This window comes from Anopheles coluzzii, chromosome 3 (genome assembly GCF_943734685.1).
Source record: "Anopheles coluzzii chromosome 3, AcolN3, whole genome shotgun sequence".
Lineage (NCBI taxonomy): Eukaryota > Metazoa > Arthropoda > Insecta > Diptera > Culicidae > Anopheles > Anopheles coluzzii.
The window spans coordinates 17,185,255-17,204,019 of NC_064671.1; the positions used below are offsets into that span (position 1 = coordinate 17,185,255).

Consider the following 18,765-nt stretch of genomic DNA (forward strand, 5'->3'; position numbering starts at 1 on the left):
GAGACGACGGCCACCGAGCATGCACGATCAGCGACGGGAGTGGCATTATTATGCAAAGCAGTTCGACCTGCGACCCCCATGCATCCCCGACGGGGTCGGCTTCCTTAATAAATTACATGTAATTATGCATACCGGCTGGCGCATCATTTGAATATTAGCTGCGTAATTGGTTTCACTTTTTGGGCCGCATGCCGAAAGTAGCATCGAGCGCCGTATGAAAGGATTCGTAGGATGGGCGCACGGTGAACCTGTTAAGAATCAAACAAAACGCATGAAAGGCAATCAGTTCAATCCGTCGTAATTGTCGTGGAAGCGAAGTCGTTCGGCGGGCTGTCTGTTCGCCGGTTGGGAATGCATTTAGCAGGAATGCTTTATTGTCCCGACCGTTTTGAATGGCGAAAACTAAGGCCAATTGAGACAACCGAACGACAACGGGTGAATATTTGGCGTACACTGTTTGTACGATGGATTGATCAGTGAGACTAGTTTCAATGTTCAGATTTTCGTAGCTTCAAAAGTAAAGATTGGTGTGGCCTTAAACATGAAAACTGTCAGCTTCTTGTACATTTTAAATTAATAATTACACGTGTTTTTACTAAAATTTAAAGAACAATAAACAAGTATTTCGCTTTTTGTCATTCTTTATTTGTTGTTATCTGTTTAATTTTGTTGTGTGTTAAAGTATTTAAAGTTAAAAAAACAAGAGTATGCTATATTTTGTTCAACTAGAAGAATTAGCTAGGTAAAATATTGAATGCTGTTGTTAATATTGGTGTTCTCAATGTTTTCAAAACATGTAAAATATTTAATCTTTTAACCAATGTTCTGCTTCGATGATCTCTTAATTCCCGTAAATTTTGCAAAGGTATTTAACCTTATATTAAAATCGTATACAACATTAGTATTGATACTTATTTCATAAAATTTTCGATGAATTAGAATAAAAAATATTTTCAAATTTTCGAATTTTTAACAATTTGTCAGATATACTAACAATATGATCTTATCAGAATACATTATTTTTACTCATGTGTAATCAATCGAGCTTTTGAGCGGCCTATAAATGAAATAAAAGTTAGTATAAAAATATATTTTATACAAGTCGTAATGTGTAAAAATCGAATAAAAAGGATTGTAAAAGCTCAATATTATCTATTTGGATGGCTATCTTTATGTTTAATCAAATAAATGCGTAAACATCAGCCCAAATAGCCCGAACGATGAAACTACAATGTTTTGTTCATCAATTTGAAAAGAAACTTCCAACGAACCATCCAACGAACATCACCTGATAACAGCATACACTATGCAGTTGAAGGATGCTGTAAGACGTAAGATGTAAAACCACATTCTCACGGTGTTTTAAAACGCATGAAAAGGAAATAAACCATTAACAAAAGCGGCGAGCTCCGATTTTGCAAAATAAAAAAAATAAGCTGCATCCTTTTCTGCATGGCAAAGTTTGACAGCCGCCAAATGCCCGACCACTCGACCCGTGCATGCTCGCCTAGATGCTCGACCAACGAAACGGCACCGAATGCAAACTACGGAAGCACACAAAAAGCAACACTTAGTCGGCCGAAAGACAAGCAGCATAAAACTTGTGCGCTAGTTAAATGCCGGCTGTAGTGTGCAGTGTTTTGTTGTTCTTCCTGATCTGCGTTATTGCTGCTGCATGTGCATGCCGCAAACCGCAACGAATGCGTCACTGTGCAGTCGGTGCAATATCGTGCACATTGCGATGGCGTATGGGTTGATTGTTGTGGGTTTTTTTATATTCAAAACCATTCTCGGTGATGTTGTTTTTTCGGCGCTGAGTTTTGAATTTTAAGCATTTTCTTCTACATCTCGAAAGGACGCACAAGACTTTTAGTTTGGCTGTGTGTGTGTATGCTGTATGGTTTTGTGCGCGTATAACGTTCACGATGCATTTGCACGCCGGACTAAGCGAGCAAGAGGCGACAAAAAGCATAAAACGCATAAAACAGCGAGGGACAAAATCCCTTCCCGGTTGCGAAGGGAGCAAGAAAGGAAGAGCAAAAAAGAGAATTTCATCTCCCTCTCTGTCTTGTTCCTTATTTGCTTGCTTTCTTTCTCGCTGTCTCTCTCTCTCTTTTTCTCCTTCACACTCTCGCCGGGGGAAAAAGAGAACCGAGTGTTGCTCGGTTGCTTCGATGCCGCGCGAGCCGGTGAGCATGATTTTATGCTACGCGAAGCACACTCGTAGTCGTACGCTCGTAACGGAAGGACGTGCTTTTTTGTTGTTTGCGCCCCGGCACCGAGGGATCGAAGCCCCGGCCGAATTTGTTCCGTGTGCATCGTACTGTGACAGTGGGGCAGTGTGCGTTTCTTCCTGCATTCGCTGCAGCTTTATTCAACAAGTGGTGGTTAATAAACGATTTTTGCTACTTCCCTGCTTCCACCAACCATGCGGACAGTTTAGCATATTCCAAGTGTGCAGTGTGTGTGTGTGTGTGTGTGTGTTTTAAGTCGTGTGGCAGATCAAAAGTGTGCAGTTTTTTTTTAATGCCAGTGGTCAGTATAGCGGTCGAACTTGAACAACATTCCAGCATTTTTTGCCCAATTGACCTCGACTTTTGAAGAAGAGCCGCGTCCCCTTCACTAACCGAGCAGAAGGGTCGAGAATTGATTTGATTGAGTGATTTTATTCGTATCTACGTGTGTGTGTGTGGGTTTGTGTAATTGTGTGTACTAACCTGCGTACGAACGATGGCGGACGAAAGCCTGCACGTACCGGACACCAGCATCGACTTCCACATCGTCCAGCTGTTCGAGCGGCTCGAGGCGATGCGCAAGGAGCCGGGCCAGAAGCTATCCCGGTCGTTGCAGGGACGCATCAACATGCACACCGAGCTGCGCAGTCTGGAGCTATGGAGGTAACGTAACAAGAAGAGAATTACAAAATCAAACTAAACGGATATTCAAATAAACCACAGACACCTTATCGGAGTGCGATATGTGTATTTGTGGTGCGCACAAAGTTACGCGATAAGCATACGCTGACGGGTCGGGAGGCAACAACACTCACACCGGGTGAATGCGTTCAGCCAAACCACGCGTCACACACTTAAGCCAATAAAACTCAATATAGAGAACGTTTGCATGTTAGGGGGGGGAGATTCTTCCCCTCTCGCTAGAACCCAATCTCATTCCAACGGTCACACTCCGATCAAATATGCATAAGAATTGGGTAGTGAAGTTTTATGTTCACTTAGGCTGGTCCGTTTTTTTCTCCTTCTCCGATTAAAAACTGCTCAAGTTCCCTAGTCGATGATTGAATTTTAAAATTTCATCCACCAGCGTGTGTCATTCAATATTAAGCTCATCTCGTTTAATGGTTTCCTTTTTTTGTACTCTCTTTCCTCTCCAATATCATCCAGATCGATTACGTGCGAAAGTTTGGCCTCCTTCTTCTACGTGTTTATTGTGTGCGGTGCGGCAGCGGGCGCCGGTGTCGGCGCGAGCGTATCCTCCGTCCTGCTGGCCACCGCCCTGTCGTCCGGCTTTTCCATGATTGCGCTAACGCAGTGTTTCCTGCACATTTCGGGTAAGTTTGCCGCCAACTGCTAATCTACATAAACTACTTTCACCCTACACGATGTCGCTGCTAATGGAGGTTCTGTGACAACCGGTCGCTACTGTTGATGGTCGTTTTTTGTATTTGGATTCGAAGCGAAGCATAAGCTAAGAACAAGCATTTCTGCAACCGTGATCGATGATGATCGGTCGAAGCAGCATAAAAAAAAACAACAACAAACGATCGCCTGAGAGAAAGTACCCCACTAATTGCATGGTCGGCTACAACGGAGCCAAAGCAGAAGAAACAATTACATCGATTAAATGGACCCGTGGCTTGGTGGTTTGTGGGTTGTGTGCCGGCTCCTGTCGGATGCACTCTCGAGTGGAGACGTGCACATCTTCCTGAGGGCTACCCGTGTCCCGCCGTGCGTACAATCATCATTAAAGCAATGGACGTAAACATGAAACAACTCTCCCCAATAATTTCACCAACCTTCGACCGGTCCCACTTCCCCGTAGGGGAAAAGCATTTTTTCGGAGCGGAGCGTGTGTCATTGGTTCGTGTTTTCCTTAAATTCCACACTCATTTTTTTCTGCGGCAGTTTTGGTAATTTTTGCTGATAACCTGTCCCGCTGTAAGATCGGAGGCTGAACGTCAAACATGCCCGCACCGCGGAAGAAGAGACGCACAGAAAATAATACGCTGATATGAGCAAATGGGCACACACAAGGATCCTTTCGCTAGCGCGACCATGGGTGCCACCGTGGCCCGGCCAGCGGATGGTGGTAATTTCTCCACGCTGAATATGTATTTGCAGCGGGTCATAAAGAACGGCCGAGAACGGGGCGCGCTCGTAAGCATAAAAGAAATGCGTATGCCTGCACCATCAGCACAAAACCACCACCATCATACCATCGTTCATGTGAGATACGCCGAAACGTGCACAGGAAAACAGCCTAAGAAGATATTTAGCCCAACAAGAAACAAAAAAAAAGCATAACACATCTGCCCTTTCCGAGGCCCTCAAAGAAGAAGTAGGCCCAAGACGAAGCAAACAGGCCAACAAAAAAAACTCGGCAAAAGAAAAATGCAGGCAGCTTGTGCCAATTTTACTTTCCAGCAGTGCCGCAGGGACGACCACGACAGGACGATCCGTTTCCAAGAATCCCTTGGGCACAATAAGGCAAGATCCTTGCGCTTCAGGGGTCATCTATAAGCGAGCGCAAGCCACAGTAAGAGCCAGTGTGTGCAGATAAATCTTCAATTTCGCCTTTCCTTCCCGATCTCTGTTTATCTCGCTTTTTGGCAGCGAAGGGAAAAGCACCACCAACGATTGAATTTCCACCGCTTGGAGGATGGTTGCTCTAGAGCCAGAACATTAAAGTTGAGCATGACACAGTTGTTTTCAAGCAATTTCTCTTTCCTCGCGACACAAACGATAAACTTGAATGCAGATGATATGTGTGGCCGAAGATTGATGATGGATTTAATTGCATACTCCTTATTTACCTCTCGTGTTCTTTCCCTCAGGTGCCCACGTTAACCCGGCCGTGTCGATCGGGATGCTTGTCTCGCGCCAAATTTCACCACTGCGTGCCCTGCTGTACATTGTGGCGCAAAGTGGCGGTTCTATTGCTGGTGCGGCCCTGCTGTATGGGTAAGTTTTGACGCGTTGACACAAAACACACACGATCGTGCAAAAGCGAACGAAAAAGTAGAGCTACCGATAAACATGCCAGATTAATTGTGACTTTATTCGAAATTTGGAGTAAATTTAAAAAAAAAATCCTATACGAGACATGAGTTCAACGATAACCTCGGTCAAAAATCCGCTCAACTCAGCCAGCTGGGGCTACTCTTGCTGCTGCCGATGCTGCTGCTGGTGGTGGTGGTGGGTCTCCTTCAGCCAATGATAATTTATGGACCCCGTAATCACCGGCAGGTGATACATTCTTCGCTTCTACGCTTTGCGCTGTTGTTTCTCCGGCCGATTTACGTTTGGCATGTGTGCTTCGACGAGGTTGTGAAAATATGCCAATCGCCGCAAAATATGCAGCAGCTTTTTTCCTGCAAAGTGCACCTTTCATGTATGGCAAAGGCCGAAGCGTGCAGCCTGGAAGCAATTTGGCGCGCCGCAAACAACCGAGAGTCGATAGATTTTTTGTGAAGATTTCGTCAATTTAGGCACCATTTAGAGGAACGAATCGGACGAAGCAGGGAGCACGGTTAGTAATGTGAACGAACTCTTTCGATCGAACCACAGTTGAAGGTTGTATGCACACGTTTTGCGTTATTTATTTGAAATGGCATTCAAATGGATAAGATACATTTCATTCTGACGCGTGCTCACGTTTCCCTTCTAGTCCAATAATTGGCGCTTGCAGTGTGCTACATGGCTTAGGCTAAGCATAATCCCTCTAAATCGTCACCTTCGACAGTGTGTGTAACACGATCGATCTATCTTCATTAACCTGTCAGCTGGTGGTGGGGTTATGCAACAACACACAAACTCACACATGCTGCCCACATTCAAATTGCCCCTTAATGTTCATCAGTTGGTTGCAGAGCGGGAGAAACTGAGTCTGCAAGCGTGTGGCCATTCATTTCATCCGTAAACGACGGCCATTACCAAATCAAAACAAAATCCTTATTTATTGGATGCACCGCGCTGCAGTTTTGAATGCGTTGCGATCATCGACCTGCAGCGAATGTTTACAAAACACAACGATTTAGGTACCGTTTTAGCGGGTTCATGACGAGGTGGCAGCAATTTGCTCGTGGCCTGTCAACAAGCCATGTTCGGGTGAAGACTGTAGGCAATCCTTGGGAACATTTTGGTTGGAAAATTATGACAACACTCGGTTGATAAATCTCTCACCAAGTGCATCTCGAACCACACAACTCGAGTCACTATCGTAATAAGTTAGGTTCTGGAAAAACCATTAGGATGAGGCTACCGAAGCTGGAGAGTTTATTTTCTAAACAACTCAATATTTGGCGCGATTTCAGTGCGCAACCAGTGCCAGCCAAGTCCTTCACATTTCACTCGTAGGCGGCCATTTTGGAGGGAGAATAACATGAAAACGAAGAAACTCTAGAAAGAACGTACAGATAAGATCCTTTGGCGGGATGCTGCGCTTAACACCACCGCCTGCATGGGAATGTCCGCCGATGCGTATCTCTGCGGCGCAAACCACTAGCACCGATGCAGCTGTTGCTTCGGGTCTGGTGCCGTCTTTTGCCTTTCGCCTTAAGAATCACAGGCGAATGGGAGAGATGGAAAGGCCGAAAAAAAAGGTCTCCTAGTGAAAAAGGACTCCTGGTGCGGTGATAGCTTCAGGTTCAGGTCAAAATCTGATCCTCTTCTATCTGTTCGCTTCGGTGCTGAAGGTTCCCGCTTCTTTTTTGCTCTGTAGTTGAGTTGCTTAAACACTAGATTTTAAGCCATCGCAAACATTAACAAAAAAACGAAATCTCTTGCAAAGGACTGTTTCTCTCTCTCCCTGCATCGTCGTTCGTTGGTCATGTTGTTTGGGTACGGTTGCCTTCTGTCCGCGTTTTGGATCCTGAACGGCGACCCTGGCAGCAATCTGTTGAATGTGCCCGCCATTCGTCTTTGCTGAGGATGCGATTCGAAATCTGACGCCATCTGCGCATCGCGCTCAGGTTTGGTTGGCTGATCTTTCGAGGATTGTAATCCAAATTAACGCTTGCTACTTCTTGGAAGAGCTTTTGCAAGATCCTCTGTAAAAGTGGTTCAAAATCAGGCTCAAGATGTGTTTCGTTTGCTTAGCTAGAATCAGTTAATTTAATAAGAAACTCCTGCAACACAAATCAACCTTCCAGCGCTGATTCACCCAAAACAAACTGCCCGAAAACACTCTGCTCCAAATCCCAGGTGCCAGGTGTTTACTGCCCCGTTTATTTTTTGTGCACAGTCAAGCAACCCACATCACAGCCCCAAACGTCCAGTCGGACAATGCTTTCGATTCTTCGACGCCCAGGGGAGGAGCGTTTCCTTAACGAACAGCTGTTCACCGGCTATGCAGTCGTAGGTTCGATTTTTATCACGTCATATCGATTACGTCCCTTGGACTTTGGCGTCAGTGCCTTCCTCTCCCGGGGGCCCGCATCTTCAATCACAAACGCATACAAACGGTCACGATTATGCATGGGCACGAAACAGGAAAAGTGCTATCGCGCATGCTTTCACCGTCGTGCGTCGAATTAAACCATCAATTCTGACGAACCAACCAAAAAAAGAGGAGGTCGACCAGTGCAGCTGAAAAGTCAACGACAACAACAGCACACAGTGATCCATTCATCATGCTCACGGGGCTCGTAACTTACCGGCCACCATCACCACCAGGGTCATCATAATATCCCGTCGTGCGTATCAAAAACTAAAAGAGCAGGAAAACAAAGCCCGAACTCGTCCACCAAAAAACCCCAACAGAATTTAAATCCCCCTTCTTTTGACCAGAATAATTTGACCAGCCTTTTCAAGCTGAAACGCGCGATCATTCGCCGCTGTCTTGAAGACACACACGCGCACGTTCGAACAGCTCATGACAGCTGCAACGCTTTGGGTTACGGGCCGTTTTTTTTCTGTTTTCGTTTGGTGTGGGCCTGCTTAACGATTCCCGTCCTGTCCTTCTCTGATTTCGTGTCTGGGGTTAGGTTGCTCTCTTTTTTTCAGGCCTTTTTTCTTTTTGGGTGCGGAGCACACCCGAATGTCCCGAAGTAATCGGACAGATTGTCCTCTATGTGTTTCTCCAGTGTCGCTTTGTTCGATTTCTTTGGTGATTGTGTTACAAAGCGAGCAAGATGTGGACATCTATAACGCGCAAAAAAAGAGGTCCAAAATTTAAACACGATCGTTATGTGTTCTTTTCTTCCAAAATGAGGCTTCTTTGTCATCTGGATGAAGTTTGGTTCCAGAAGCATATGATTTCCATATGCCTTTTATTCCACTTCCAGATAGATGTGTCGTGGCGGTCCCCACTAGAACAAGAACGCCTGCTCGAGAGGGTGAGAATGAGCGTCAATTATCTGGGAGATGTCGTACAACTGGTCCATCGGGCTGGAACACATTTCAATCTGTCATCAACTGCACTCTGCGACCTTACCGACAATCGAAACAACCGAGGCTACCGAGTCACATCGTGGTTCCGCAACGTCGTCGTAAAGAACGCTTGGCAGGCACCAACTCCCATAGCCAACTCTACGACGGCTGACTTCCCACTTGATGTGCCCCAGTTTTGTGGCTTTCACAACTTCTCCCTGAATGCATCTTGGCATAATAATTGGTTTCGATGTAAATTAAACACTCTCCATTTCAAACGCAGCGCTCAGATAAAGCGTGCTTGTTTGTGGCCCCACAACGAGCGAGATTTTAAACTGCATAGGGGAAGCAACCCCTGATGCTGACAAGAGTTCAGTTTTGCCTTGCCTGCGTTGCATCATGATGCTGTTGCCGCTTTCATGGGAACTGCAACCGTCTACGCGCACATGACGAACGCGCGTTTGAAGTGTCACTCATCGTTTCAGTGACTTTTTCGGGCAGAAACGCGCGGGAAAAAGGGTTACAGAACGAGCGTTGTGCAAGGGAGCAGGGAGCCTATGCGACAGTCATTAGCTACCATCACCACCGCCGTTGGGAAGTCCGGGTGTGTCCCTGTGCTGTCTTTAACTGGCATGTGAACATGTGTCTTAAATTTGTTGCTTCCAGTTCGTGGGGGAAGGAGACGGTGAGACACACCATGGTTACATGCGTTTTAAAGCCAACAGACAAGTGGTTTCCCGCGGGATCTTACTGCAGATGAGTTTGCAGCTTTCCTGTGCAGCTCGCCAGCTCGGTGACACTGGGAGATGTGTGTTTTAGAGGAACAGAGAGAGAGTGAGAGTGCAAGAGCGGTATTGCTGGAAGGTTGGTGTCATTGTACTTTTACTTGGACGAGCTAAGTGTATCATCCCCAACCCGGTAGTAGTCATGTGCAGACGTCGATTGTCGGCAGGAGATTTGTGGAGTATTTTTTTCGCTTTCGTTTCGCTTTGGAAAAGGCATTTTCGGAAGATCCAAAATTCCTGGAACGTGAAGAATGTGGGAAAGAATATTGCCAGACTTATATTTGCTCTTTTATTGAACTTGTTCCTTTGTCCTTTGCCATTCGGGTTAAGGAGAGTAATTGATCCAATTAGGCTTATAAAGCATCTCATCTCGTGAAATATGGATGTGAACGCAAAACACTCCGCAAATGTTAATATAATTTTGTATAAATTCGGAATTTGGTACCAACGTCGCTTTGCTTTTTTCCCCTTTAGGGACAAAATATTAGCGCACCTAAAAACCAGCAAATTCTACCTGTTTTCATGTGCTGACTCCAAAGGACGCAAACACAGCCATTCACCAACACCCCAGTAGGTTATGCAGGGAAACGGCAAAAGCAACAACAAAAAAACCCACCACGACCTGTACTTCGACCTCCTGGGAAAATTATCCTGCGAATCGGTGCTTTCGTTCGTTCCGGCTGCACAGTTGCCAGGGTTACAGGTTTCCATGCTCAGGTCCGCGCTCTATGTGTGTGAGCTTTAAGGATATGAACCTTTCGGTTTTGTTCCAACTCCCCCCCCCCCCCCCCCATTCGCTCTTTACCGTACCGAGTTTTGAATACAAATACGCATATGAAACGAACATGCCGCACAGGAAATGTGGTATGAGAATTGTGAGGAGAGAGAGAAAAAATAAGGGACGAGAAATCCCTTTTCGGAACCAGGTGCACTACCGCATTCAAAGCAGAGGGAAGTAAGCAGCGTTTACAAAACCATGTTTGGAAGGGCGCTTGCTTGGCGCAGTGGAGAAAAGCGGAGAACTCCTACGACGATGGTGAAACTCCGTCCGTTTTGTGTGCATATCTGAAGGTTTTTTGTTTAGTAGCTCTCGGAGCGATAGCTCGGAGCTCGGCCAAAAGAACAAAACAGGACCCCGCCGTGGGTCGATCCTGCCGGTGCCGGTGTCTTTTTTCCAACCTCCACGACAATGAGCCGACCGACCTGTAGTGCGAAGGAATTTGAATTGAAAGCTGCTGTGACCTGTCCTACGCAGTAATATCGCCTAAATAAGCGCATGTGTGTGTGTTTTTTTTAGACTTTTGTCCTATATAAACCATCCGCAGGACCTTTCATTGGTATTGAATTGACAATACGACCTGCGGGGTTTGTTTGCTCGAAGCTACATAGTTGACCCTCTACCTGATGCGATTTTTAAGAGCAACAGTTGTGCAAACAGAATGCTTTTCTATTTTAACCGTTTCTCCCGAATCGAGCTACCATTTTAATCGAAACGAGATGTGCTTTCGAGATAGCTACACGGAACCGGGGGCTGTGATTCTCACGCTACCACCGATTGGAAGCATATTTCACGGTCATAAACGATTTAATTTGCATACCACGACCTTAATTTGCTGATGACAGTTTTGCACCGCTGCCGAAATCGATATCAATCCGCCACAGTAACTGCGCGCACGAAAGAGTCAGCAGTGGGTTTGAGAATTGTGAAATTTTATTGCTAATTTATAAATACCCAACCGGCCGGTGTTTGTGTGTATTTTGGGATGTAACGAAAAGGCAACCGAGGCTATACCGCCGGCTCGAAGATGATTTGCCAATTTTGAAAGCCGAAAAAGGGTAGCTACCGATTGGATGCGGTCCCGTTCGACAGCAATTAAGTTATTTTCGATGCATACGTAACCACAGAACGGGAACGGGAAGTGGACGATTTGGCGTGACAGGAAGCAAACTAACCATCAGTGCCGCTGAACTAAACGCAATGCCCGGAGGGAAGCGTTTTAAACGTTCTGAGAATGTAGTAAAGGGGGCAAATGATTTATTCTGGATCGTGACCGAACGCAGTGACGGCGCCGGAAGATCGACACAAACCCCTACACTCGAGACGTGATTCGAAACGCAAACGTTGGCATTGTTGGCTTGTTGTCGGTGATTCCGTCTTTCTTCTCACAAGAACGTCACAAATATCGACATTTGGCTGGAAATGCTGGTCGTGCTGCAAGTGAGCGTCTCTTCTGAATCCCACCCTATACCCTTCTTTGCCACTTGTTTAATCGACCTGTGTGTAGTTTATGTCATCAAAAAAACAGTCCAATAGTTCTATCCAGCCAGAACAAAAGAGTACCAGATTAACACCCATCCCTCACATCCTTCTATGCTTTCCCCGTGCGCCGGATGGCACTGCATTCACAAAAGTACACCCAAAATGCACCAAAAAATGTTCCTCGGTCCTAACGATGGCCATAAATCTCGCGCGAAAACAAGTGCCAAAGTGGAGGATGATTATTTTTTATGCCCTCCGAAGGTCGTCCTTGCTGATTAACGGAAGCCAAACAATAGACACCATAACACGCACTTCGAGTGTATTTTCCGGCTTAGGGGTTGCACCGTTGGTACATTTTTCCAAAGGAAATGATACACTTTTTCCACCCAAAATAAAATACACAAAGCAAATAGTTCCTCCCTCTGTTGGGTTTTTGGGTTTATCCTTTCCCAACCCCACGAAACATGGCGCGAGAGAGCTCGTGTTAGCGTTTGTGTGCCATATGCAAATAAATAATAACCACAATCACCCGTGGGCGCAACTCGTGTCCTCATCGGGTGGTTGTTATTGTTGCTGCGAGGCTCGCACTTCGCAGAGGGACGGTACTTGTTCGATTGGCTTAGCCACACTGGATTGGACTCGAACGAGGAAGTGATTGTCGTCGAGTGAATAACATCTGCATATGCCAACAATTATGCACTTCCGAAGGAGGCAGTCGCAACGGGAAAGGATTGCAAGGAACGCTTCGTGGCAGATGTGAAGATGTCGGTTGCGGTTTGGGCGGTGACGATGGTGTGAAGAAAGTGCCCCCGTACTCAAGCCAGCGGAAGCAAGCTAACGAATCAATTATCTTCCGACCACTTCAAGTCATCGACAGACGTTGACGTTGAGGAGGAGTGAAATTGGACCGAGTCGGAGGAAAGAATGATGCCTTGCGGAAAGACATTTCGAGACAAAGTGAAGCGAAAATAATTCGTTGGACAAAACGTTCCACTTTGGGCAATTACAATCAATTCGAGCTCGAACATTGAGTTGATTGTGATCGTAAAAGTTTCAGCGGTTTTAAAATTTATTGCACCGTTGCAAAATTGTCGACCGATTGGCCAATGTTTGCAATGCTGCACTTCCTGCTAGATGCTCCATTCCGTAGGCAAAAACATGAGAAACGAATGCACACCGTCCTTGTGTGGTGGTAATGCGCACTTGTCCCTAAACCCTAGATTGGTCGCAAACATAAAAAAAAAGTGTAACAAACTGCTTTGACCTGCAAACCCACTGCGCCCTGTGTTATTGTATGAAGGGGGAAATAAAGGTTCATGCAGGCGCGGTGTAGCGCCCCTTATGCTCTCTCGCGCCCTTGCTTGTTCCGAACATGCGGAGGTCACAGAAAAACAAACAACTGTTCGCACAGCCCCGCTTCTCCCTTGGCCAATTTCACCTCGTCGATGCGCATTGGAAAGCCAACCCTCCTGTGTTGCGGTTAGCTCTATACACTCTCCCTTGCTGGATGCTGCAAGTGGAAGGACGCGGAAGGACTTGGTATGATCACAGATTACGAGAGTGTCGAGCTAGTGCAGTGTGGTGTTTAAACTGTCTCTCCTTCTCCCGGCACATGTATCAATTACACAGTGATGAACTTTAAAATCCACTTCCTATCCCCTCGATCACTTCGCGGTTCGTTTCATGCGCAAAAATGCCCTTTACCTTCTGGACTGGAAAATCAAAACCGGATCTAGAACCATTTTTTATTATTGTTGCTGCCAAACTTCCCCTTCAAATGTTTAAAACATCACACAAATGTGTTGTAGTTGAGAGATAGAGAGAGAGCGAGAAGGGTTCAACAAACACACTTGTCAGCTGCGATCATAAGTCTGAAGAGTCCTCAGCCACTGTGCAGTAGTGCATGATATCGTAATTGAATTAAATTTCACTTGTTGGGTTTTGCCCTTCCGAAGCAAAAACGACAATAAATTATATGTCAGTCTTTTTTCTTGCTGCTCTGCGTTGCAGTTGTAGAAGCGCATTTTAAACCTCGACATCAATTAGTGGATAGTTTTTTTTTTTGTGGATTTTTCGAAACATATGCACCACAATGCCCGCAGATATTCGGTCAAGTGTTGTGTGCAGGAAGTGTCTCGAGTGCTCAGCCTTTCAAACCTGTTACAAAAAATACACACAAAATGCAAGCGTTCTCACGCGAGTTTTAGACACAACAACAGTTAGGAGGGTTTGGCTTTTCTCGGCGGGGTTTCGACTGTAAAGCATATTAGCAGTAAGGACAATTATCTGCAATTTTCATCCATCACAACGAGCCCGACCGAGAAACAGTTTGGGAGGATGTGACACTTGAGCAATGAATTGCTTTCGTATTTAACTGCCTTTTTTTTGTACACTACAAAAACATTTAAATTATTTTAGCCTCGAAACAGTTAGACCACCTCCAAGGGGTAAGGTTTTGTGTCAATTCTTACCACTTACCTTCTTAGGGAAAAACGCAGCCCCAGGAGGTCACCATTCTGCACAGTTAGCCTATTATCTTTCGGTTATCTTTCTCACACACACACACTTTTTGCAATTACCTTAAGTTTGGGAAATTTTGTGACCGAAAAATCCCAAAACCAGGACAGCCAGAACCTGTACTACCTGTCATCTTCTGCGCTGTGGAAGAAGTGATGAGCCTGTAAAGGATTTTCCCTGCAAAGTATCGAACCAATTTTCGGTCCATTATCCAAATTACCTGACATCCGTACCGGGTTTTGACATTCGAAAATCTGCTCATCTTCCCGGAACGACTTCCTGGGGATGAATGTCAAATTTTCACATTGCTTCGCTCTCGTGTATTTGATAATGTTTCTTATCTTTTCGTCTTTTTTTGTTCTTTCATCTTCCACAGTGTCACCGTGCCCGGTTATCAGGGCAATCTGCAGGCGGCCGTTTCCCACAGCTCATCCCTCGCCGCCTGGGAGCGGTTCGGGGTCGAGTTCATCCTGACGTTCATCGTCGTGCTGGCGTACCTCATCTCGACCAGCTCGTTCAAGAAGTACTTCGGCTCGTCCGCGATCGCCATCGGTGCGGCGTACAGTGCGTGCAGCTTCGTATCGGTAAGATCAAACGAGCAATGCCAACCCCGGCGTGGGGTCTAATTGTCCCTTCGGGATGACTTCAATTTCACACACACAGACACACACACAGAACTCGGAGGGCCTCGGGGACAACATCAATGTTGCAATCCGGCTTCGAATCCGCGTGATCGGTCCACTGTTTACTTCCCATTTTACGACCGATCGTAAAAGCAAGGATAAAACGATAAGCCTGGGCATTACCAACAAAAAAAAACGGAAAGGAGGAAAGGAGAACCCAAAAAAGCAGTAACAAAACATTGCTCCCATCCTAAAATGCTTCTAGCCTGGGTTGATTGTTATCGAGCAACTCAAAATCCACTATTTAATGAAGATATCATCGTCAGCGTCGCTCCTTGGGATGATGGGCCACAAAACTCGTCCGATAGCGTCTCGTTTTTTTTTTCGCTTCGGTACCGATAACGGTCAAATTTTACACTCCCTCATTTGTAAAACCCATCAGCGATAGATCGCTATGGCTACAGGGAAACTAGCAACACAAACAAAGCGAATGATTATTGGGAACACACACACACTCACAGCCAGAGAGGGAGAGACACATTTGGTAAGGGACCAAGCATTAAGCGATAAGCGATCAATGTGTCCACATACATGTTGCCTGCCAGCATAAAATTATGTGTTCTACATCACGACACCCCTACAACGTACAGTTCCTCCTAGTTCCTGTGGGCAGTGTGTTGGAAGGTTCTTTTTCTGTAAATTCTTTCGTTTTTTCATCCGTATCATACCTTTTTTGTTACTTCCTTCAAGCGATTTCCGTTTTGAAGCTTTGATGAAGGTGGAATTGAGCAGCAGTGAACCGGTGCGGTAATAGACAAAACGATTTCAGTCCTTCTCCTCTCTGTCTTTCTCTTTTGGTTGAAAATCTTCCCCGTAGCGCTGTAAAAGTATGAAATTTGAATCTGGATAAAACACCTGCCTTGAACAGCGCTTTCTGCTTCGGCGGAACCGTGCTTGGGTTGATTCCTTCTTCCCTCCATCCATTAGTTATCTGCTTTTGCGCGCTTCCATTTTCCCTGCTTTGTTGTCCATTCCGATACGCAACGCTTGCGCGGAGTCGTAGAACCCCTGAAGAGGTGTCAGTTTGAGCATTAAAAAAAAGGGAAATAATGGACTGGCAGGTAGACTGAGCCGAGGATCACCGATCTACGATCCTTGCTTTCTGATGAAGCGAGACACAAATGCTACGCTAGAATAAAGGACGGGACGGGATGTTGCTAGCGAGGAACGGGCACTTCCTTGAGATATAAAATCCGCTCGGCGCAACAACTAAGAGGGATATCCTTCTCAAACCGGCCTCAAACAATAACCACCGGGACCGAGGATGCCAGGTAGATGACGCTCTTTGTTCTTTGGATCCTTAGATCGCTTAGAGGATCCCGTTTTTGTGCAGCGCTTAGTAGCCTACGTACGTGTGACCAATCGCTTAAAAGAAAAGGACGACGAAAATATGTCTTCTCCCCCGGATGGGACATCCTTACACTGACATTTCTGAAGATGTTTGCTGCTGGGACAAAAGCGTCTAATGTGTTTTCTGCTTCTTTCTTTTCCTCATTCCCATTCCCATTTGCAGATGCCCTATCTGAACCCGGCCCGCTCGCTCGGTCCCTCGTTTGTGCTGAACAAATGGGACAACCACTGGGTGTACTGGGTCGGACCGATGGTTGGCGGTGCCGTGTCCGGTGTGCTGCACGAGTTCATCTTTAGCGCGAAGCGCTCCTCCAAGCGCACCAAGGACGATGTCGACTCGAGCCTAAACTCCGAGGACGACATCAACTACGACATGGACCTGGAGAAACCTCAGCAGCAGCCACCGCACCAGGGCAAGTACCATCAGTACCGGCCACCGAGCGGCACTCTGACCGGTAGTCAGCAACGCTACTGTCAAAGCATCTACACGGCCGAACCAACCTCCAAGGTGGAGCGCGTTGAACCGATCTACGGTGGTACCAAGTCCATGTACTGCAAGTCACCGCCGCTGACGCGTGCCAACCTGAACCGTTCGCAGTCCGTGTACGCCAAGAGCAACACCGCACTGAACCGTGACCTCCCGGTACGTTCCGGTCCGCTAGTGCCCGCCCAAAGCCTGTACCCGTTGCGCGTGTCAGCCGCACCGCAGACACACCTCCAGAACCAGAACGTACAGAACCAGCTGCAGCAGCGCTCCGACAGTATCTACGGCATTCGCAGCTCGATGCGACAACCGGGCCCACCAAGCGACGGGCGCATGGGCTCCCAGATGCCACCGCAGATGGCACCGCTCGGTGATGGGCCACCGGGGCAGGGCTTCCAGCCAATCTACGGCTCGCGCAACAATCCCAACTGCTCGACCGATGCGCTCAAGTTCGATCGTCAAGATCCCAACAGGTAAGCGGAATACTCAGCGCAATGAGAGACTTTTCTTCTTGCTTTTCGAACCTACCCATCTAATTCGCTCTCCCCGCTAACTGACACAGTTCTCTCCTTTGAACTTCGTTTTCGCCCCGTTCCTTCCCGCACGTGTAGCCGTGACGAACCGCCCAGCTGCAAGTTCTCGCGCGGCAACGCCACCAACCGGCCGGAATCGATGTATGGTGGGGCCGCCGGCCAGCGGCGCATCCACTCGGCCCAATCGGACGACAGCTCGTACGGCTCGTACCATGGCCCCGGGCCAGCACTGACGCCACCGACGCGTAACGCTAGCAACAGCAGCAGCACCTACAACCCGGTCGTCGGTACCGTGCTGCCCAACTACGAACGGAAGACGTCCTCATCGTCCTCCTCGAACCAGCAGCAGCAGCAGCAACAGCAACAGCAGCAATCGCGCAACGGCCAGAATGGTACGGCCAGCATACAGAACACAAGCTTGCCGCCACCACCACCACCACTGCACCACACGATGCCATACGCGATGCATTCCGTGAGACAGAACTAGATCCTCCCTATAACCCCTCTCCAGAAGACACTAAGCTAGTTGCTCCAAACTGATCGAGTACGATCGGTCGCGGAGGTAGAATGTAAGTGCATTGAATGTGTGCGTTTTGTTTGTGTTTGAGTGCTTTTTGTTCATTGTGCTGTGTGCTTGTGTGCGCGTGTACGTGTGTGTGTTCCTCTTAATGTTTAAGTTTCACCCTCAAACCGTTCGGTTTCGGGTGGCGACAAACCTTTTTTCTTCGGAAATTTCCCCAGTGAGCTAAGCGTAGAGTCGGTTGCGATTGACCCTAAACCGAATGGATTGACTGTTTCGATTGATCGTGATCAATTGATCCAGCAGCGATCTCGGTCAATTGCGGTTAACGGCAATCAATTTATATATAAATCCTAATATCTCCCCCTTCTCAACTCCAACCTGGGACCTCGCTAAAGGTCAACCCTACACACGCTTGTTAATGGTGCCGACATTCGATAGCTGAGCGTTTTTCCCCAAAACCCTTACAATCCGGTTGATAATAAGACTGAATTCATCTCCAAACTACGATCACTCGTTATCGGTTTCGAATAGCTAGTGCGGATTGTTTCCAGAAATGCCATATGATATCGTGTGTCAGTTATACATTAAACTATTGTGCTCAAGAGAACGCGAAAGAAGACAGACAAATCAGAGACGTTTGGATGATTTCTTTAGACGCACACTTTATGCGAATTCCAAAGCTCAGACTGACTTAACAAATTTGTATAGTAAGGTTATTTTCTTATCTGTTCCATCTGGGTTCAGTTTTGATGAGCTCGTTTATAAGTTTTACACTTCTCCCTTCTAGTACAAATGTAAATAGATAGACATGTGGAGGTTGTTTTATTTTTTATTGTTTTACGCTTTTAATTTTATTATTTTTGCGAGTAGACATTCATGCAGCGAGGTCAGTTTGATGCGTAAAATTGATGGAAGGAATTGTTGTAAGAAAAACGAGTAAAAATTTAGGCGAACAAAAGCAATGCACACGATAAATGTATCGACCATGTTAGTAGCTTCGACTGTATCGGCACGCTGACGCTGT

The 18,765-nt window shown here is 46.6% G+C and overlaps 1 protein-coding gene across 2 annotated transcripts; it reads left to right on the forward strand.

Annotated features, from left to right (window-relative positions):
* Positions 1-2,203: 2,203 nt before the first annotated feature.
* On the forward strand, positions 2,204-17,791 carry LOC120958976 (neurogenic protein big brain). 2 transcript variants are annotated; one of them, XM_040382072.2, is made up of 6 exons: positions 2,204-2,897; positions 3,402-3,568; positions 5,072-5,198; positions 14,545-14,752; positions 16,365-17,158; positions 17,297-17,791. In XM_040382072.2, exons 1-6 carry the CDS (start codon positions 2,731-2,733, stop codon positions 17,703-17,705), a joined length of 1,872 nt encoding a protein of 623 aa, XP_040238006.1. In that variant the 5' UTR covers positions 2,204-2,730; the 3' UTR covers positions 17,706-17,791. The 2 variants fall into 2 exon arrangements, with proteins under 2 accessions (XP_040238006.1, XP_049465088.1); XM_049609131.1 differs by having other exon boundaries at positions 17,248-17,349.
* Positions 17,792-18,765: the final 974 nt, after the last annotated feature.

Coding starts and splice junctions, on each gene's coding strand:
- LOC120958976 (XM_040382072.2), top strand. CDS start 2,731: ATGGCGGACGAAAGCCTGCACGTACCGGACACCAGCATCGACTTCCAC. Junction 2,898..3,401: donor CGCAGTCTGGAGCTATGGAG/GTAACGTAACAA, acceptor AATATCATCCAG/ATCGATTACGTGCGAAAGTT. Junction 14,753..16,364: donor GTGCGTGCAGCTTCGTATCG/GTAAGATCAAAC, acceptor TCCCATTTGCAG/ATGCCCTATCTGAACCCGGC.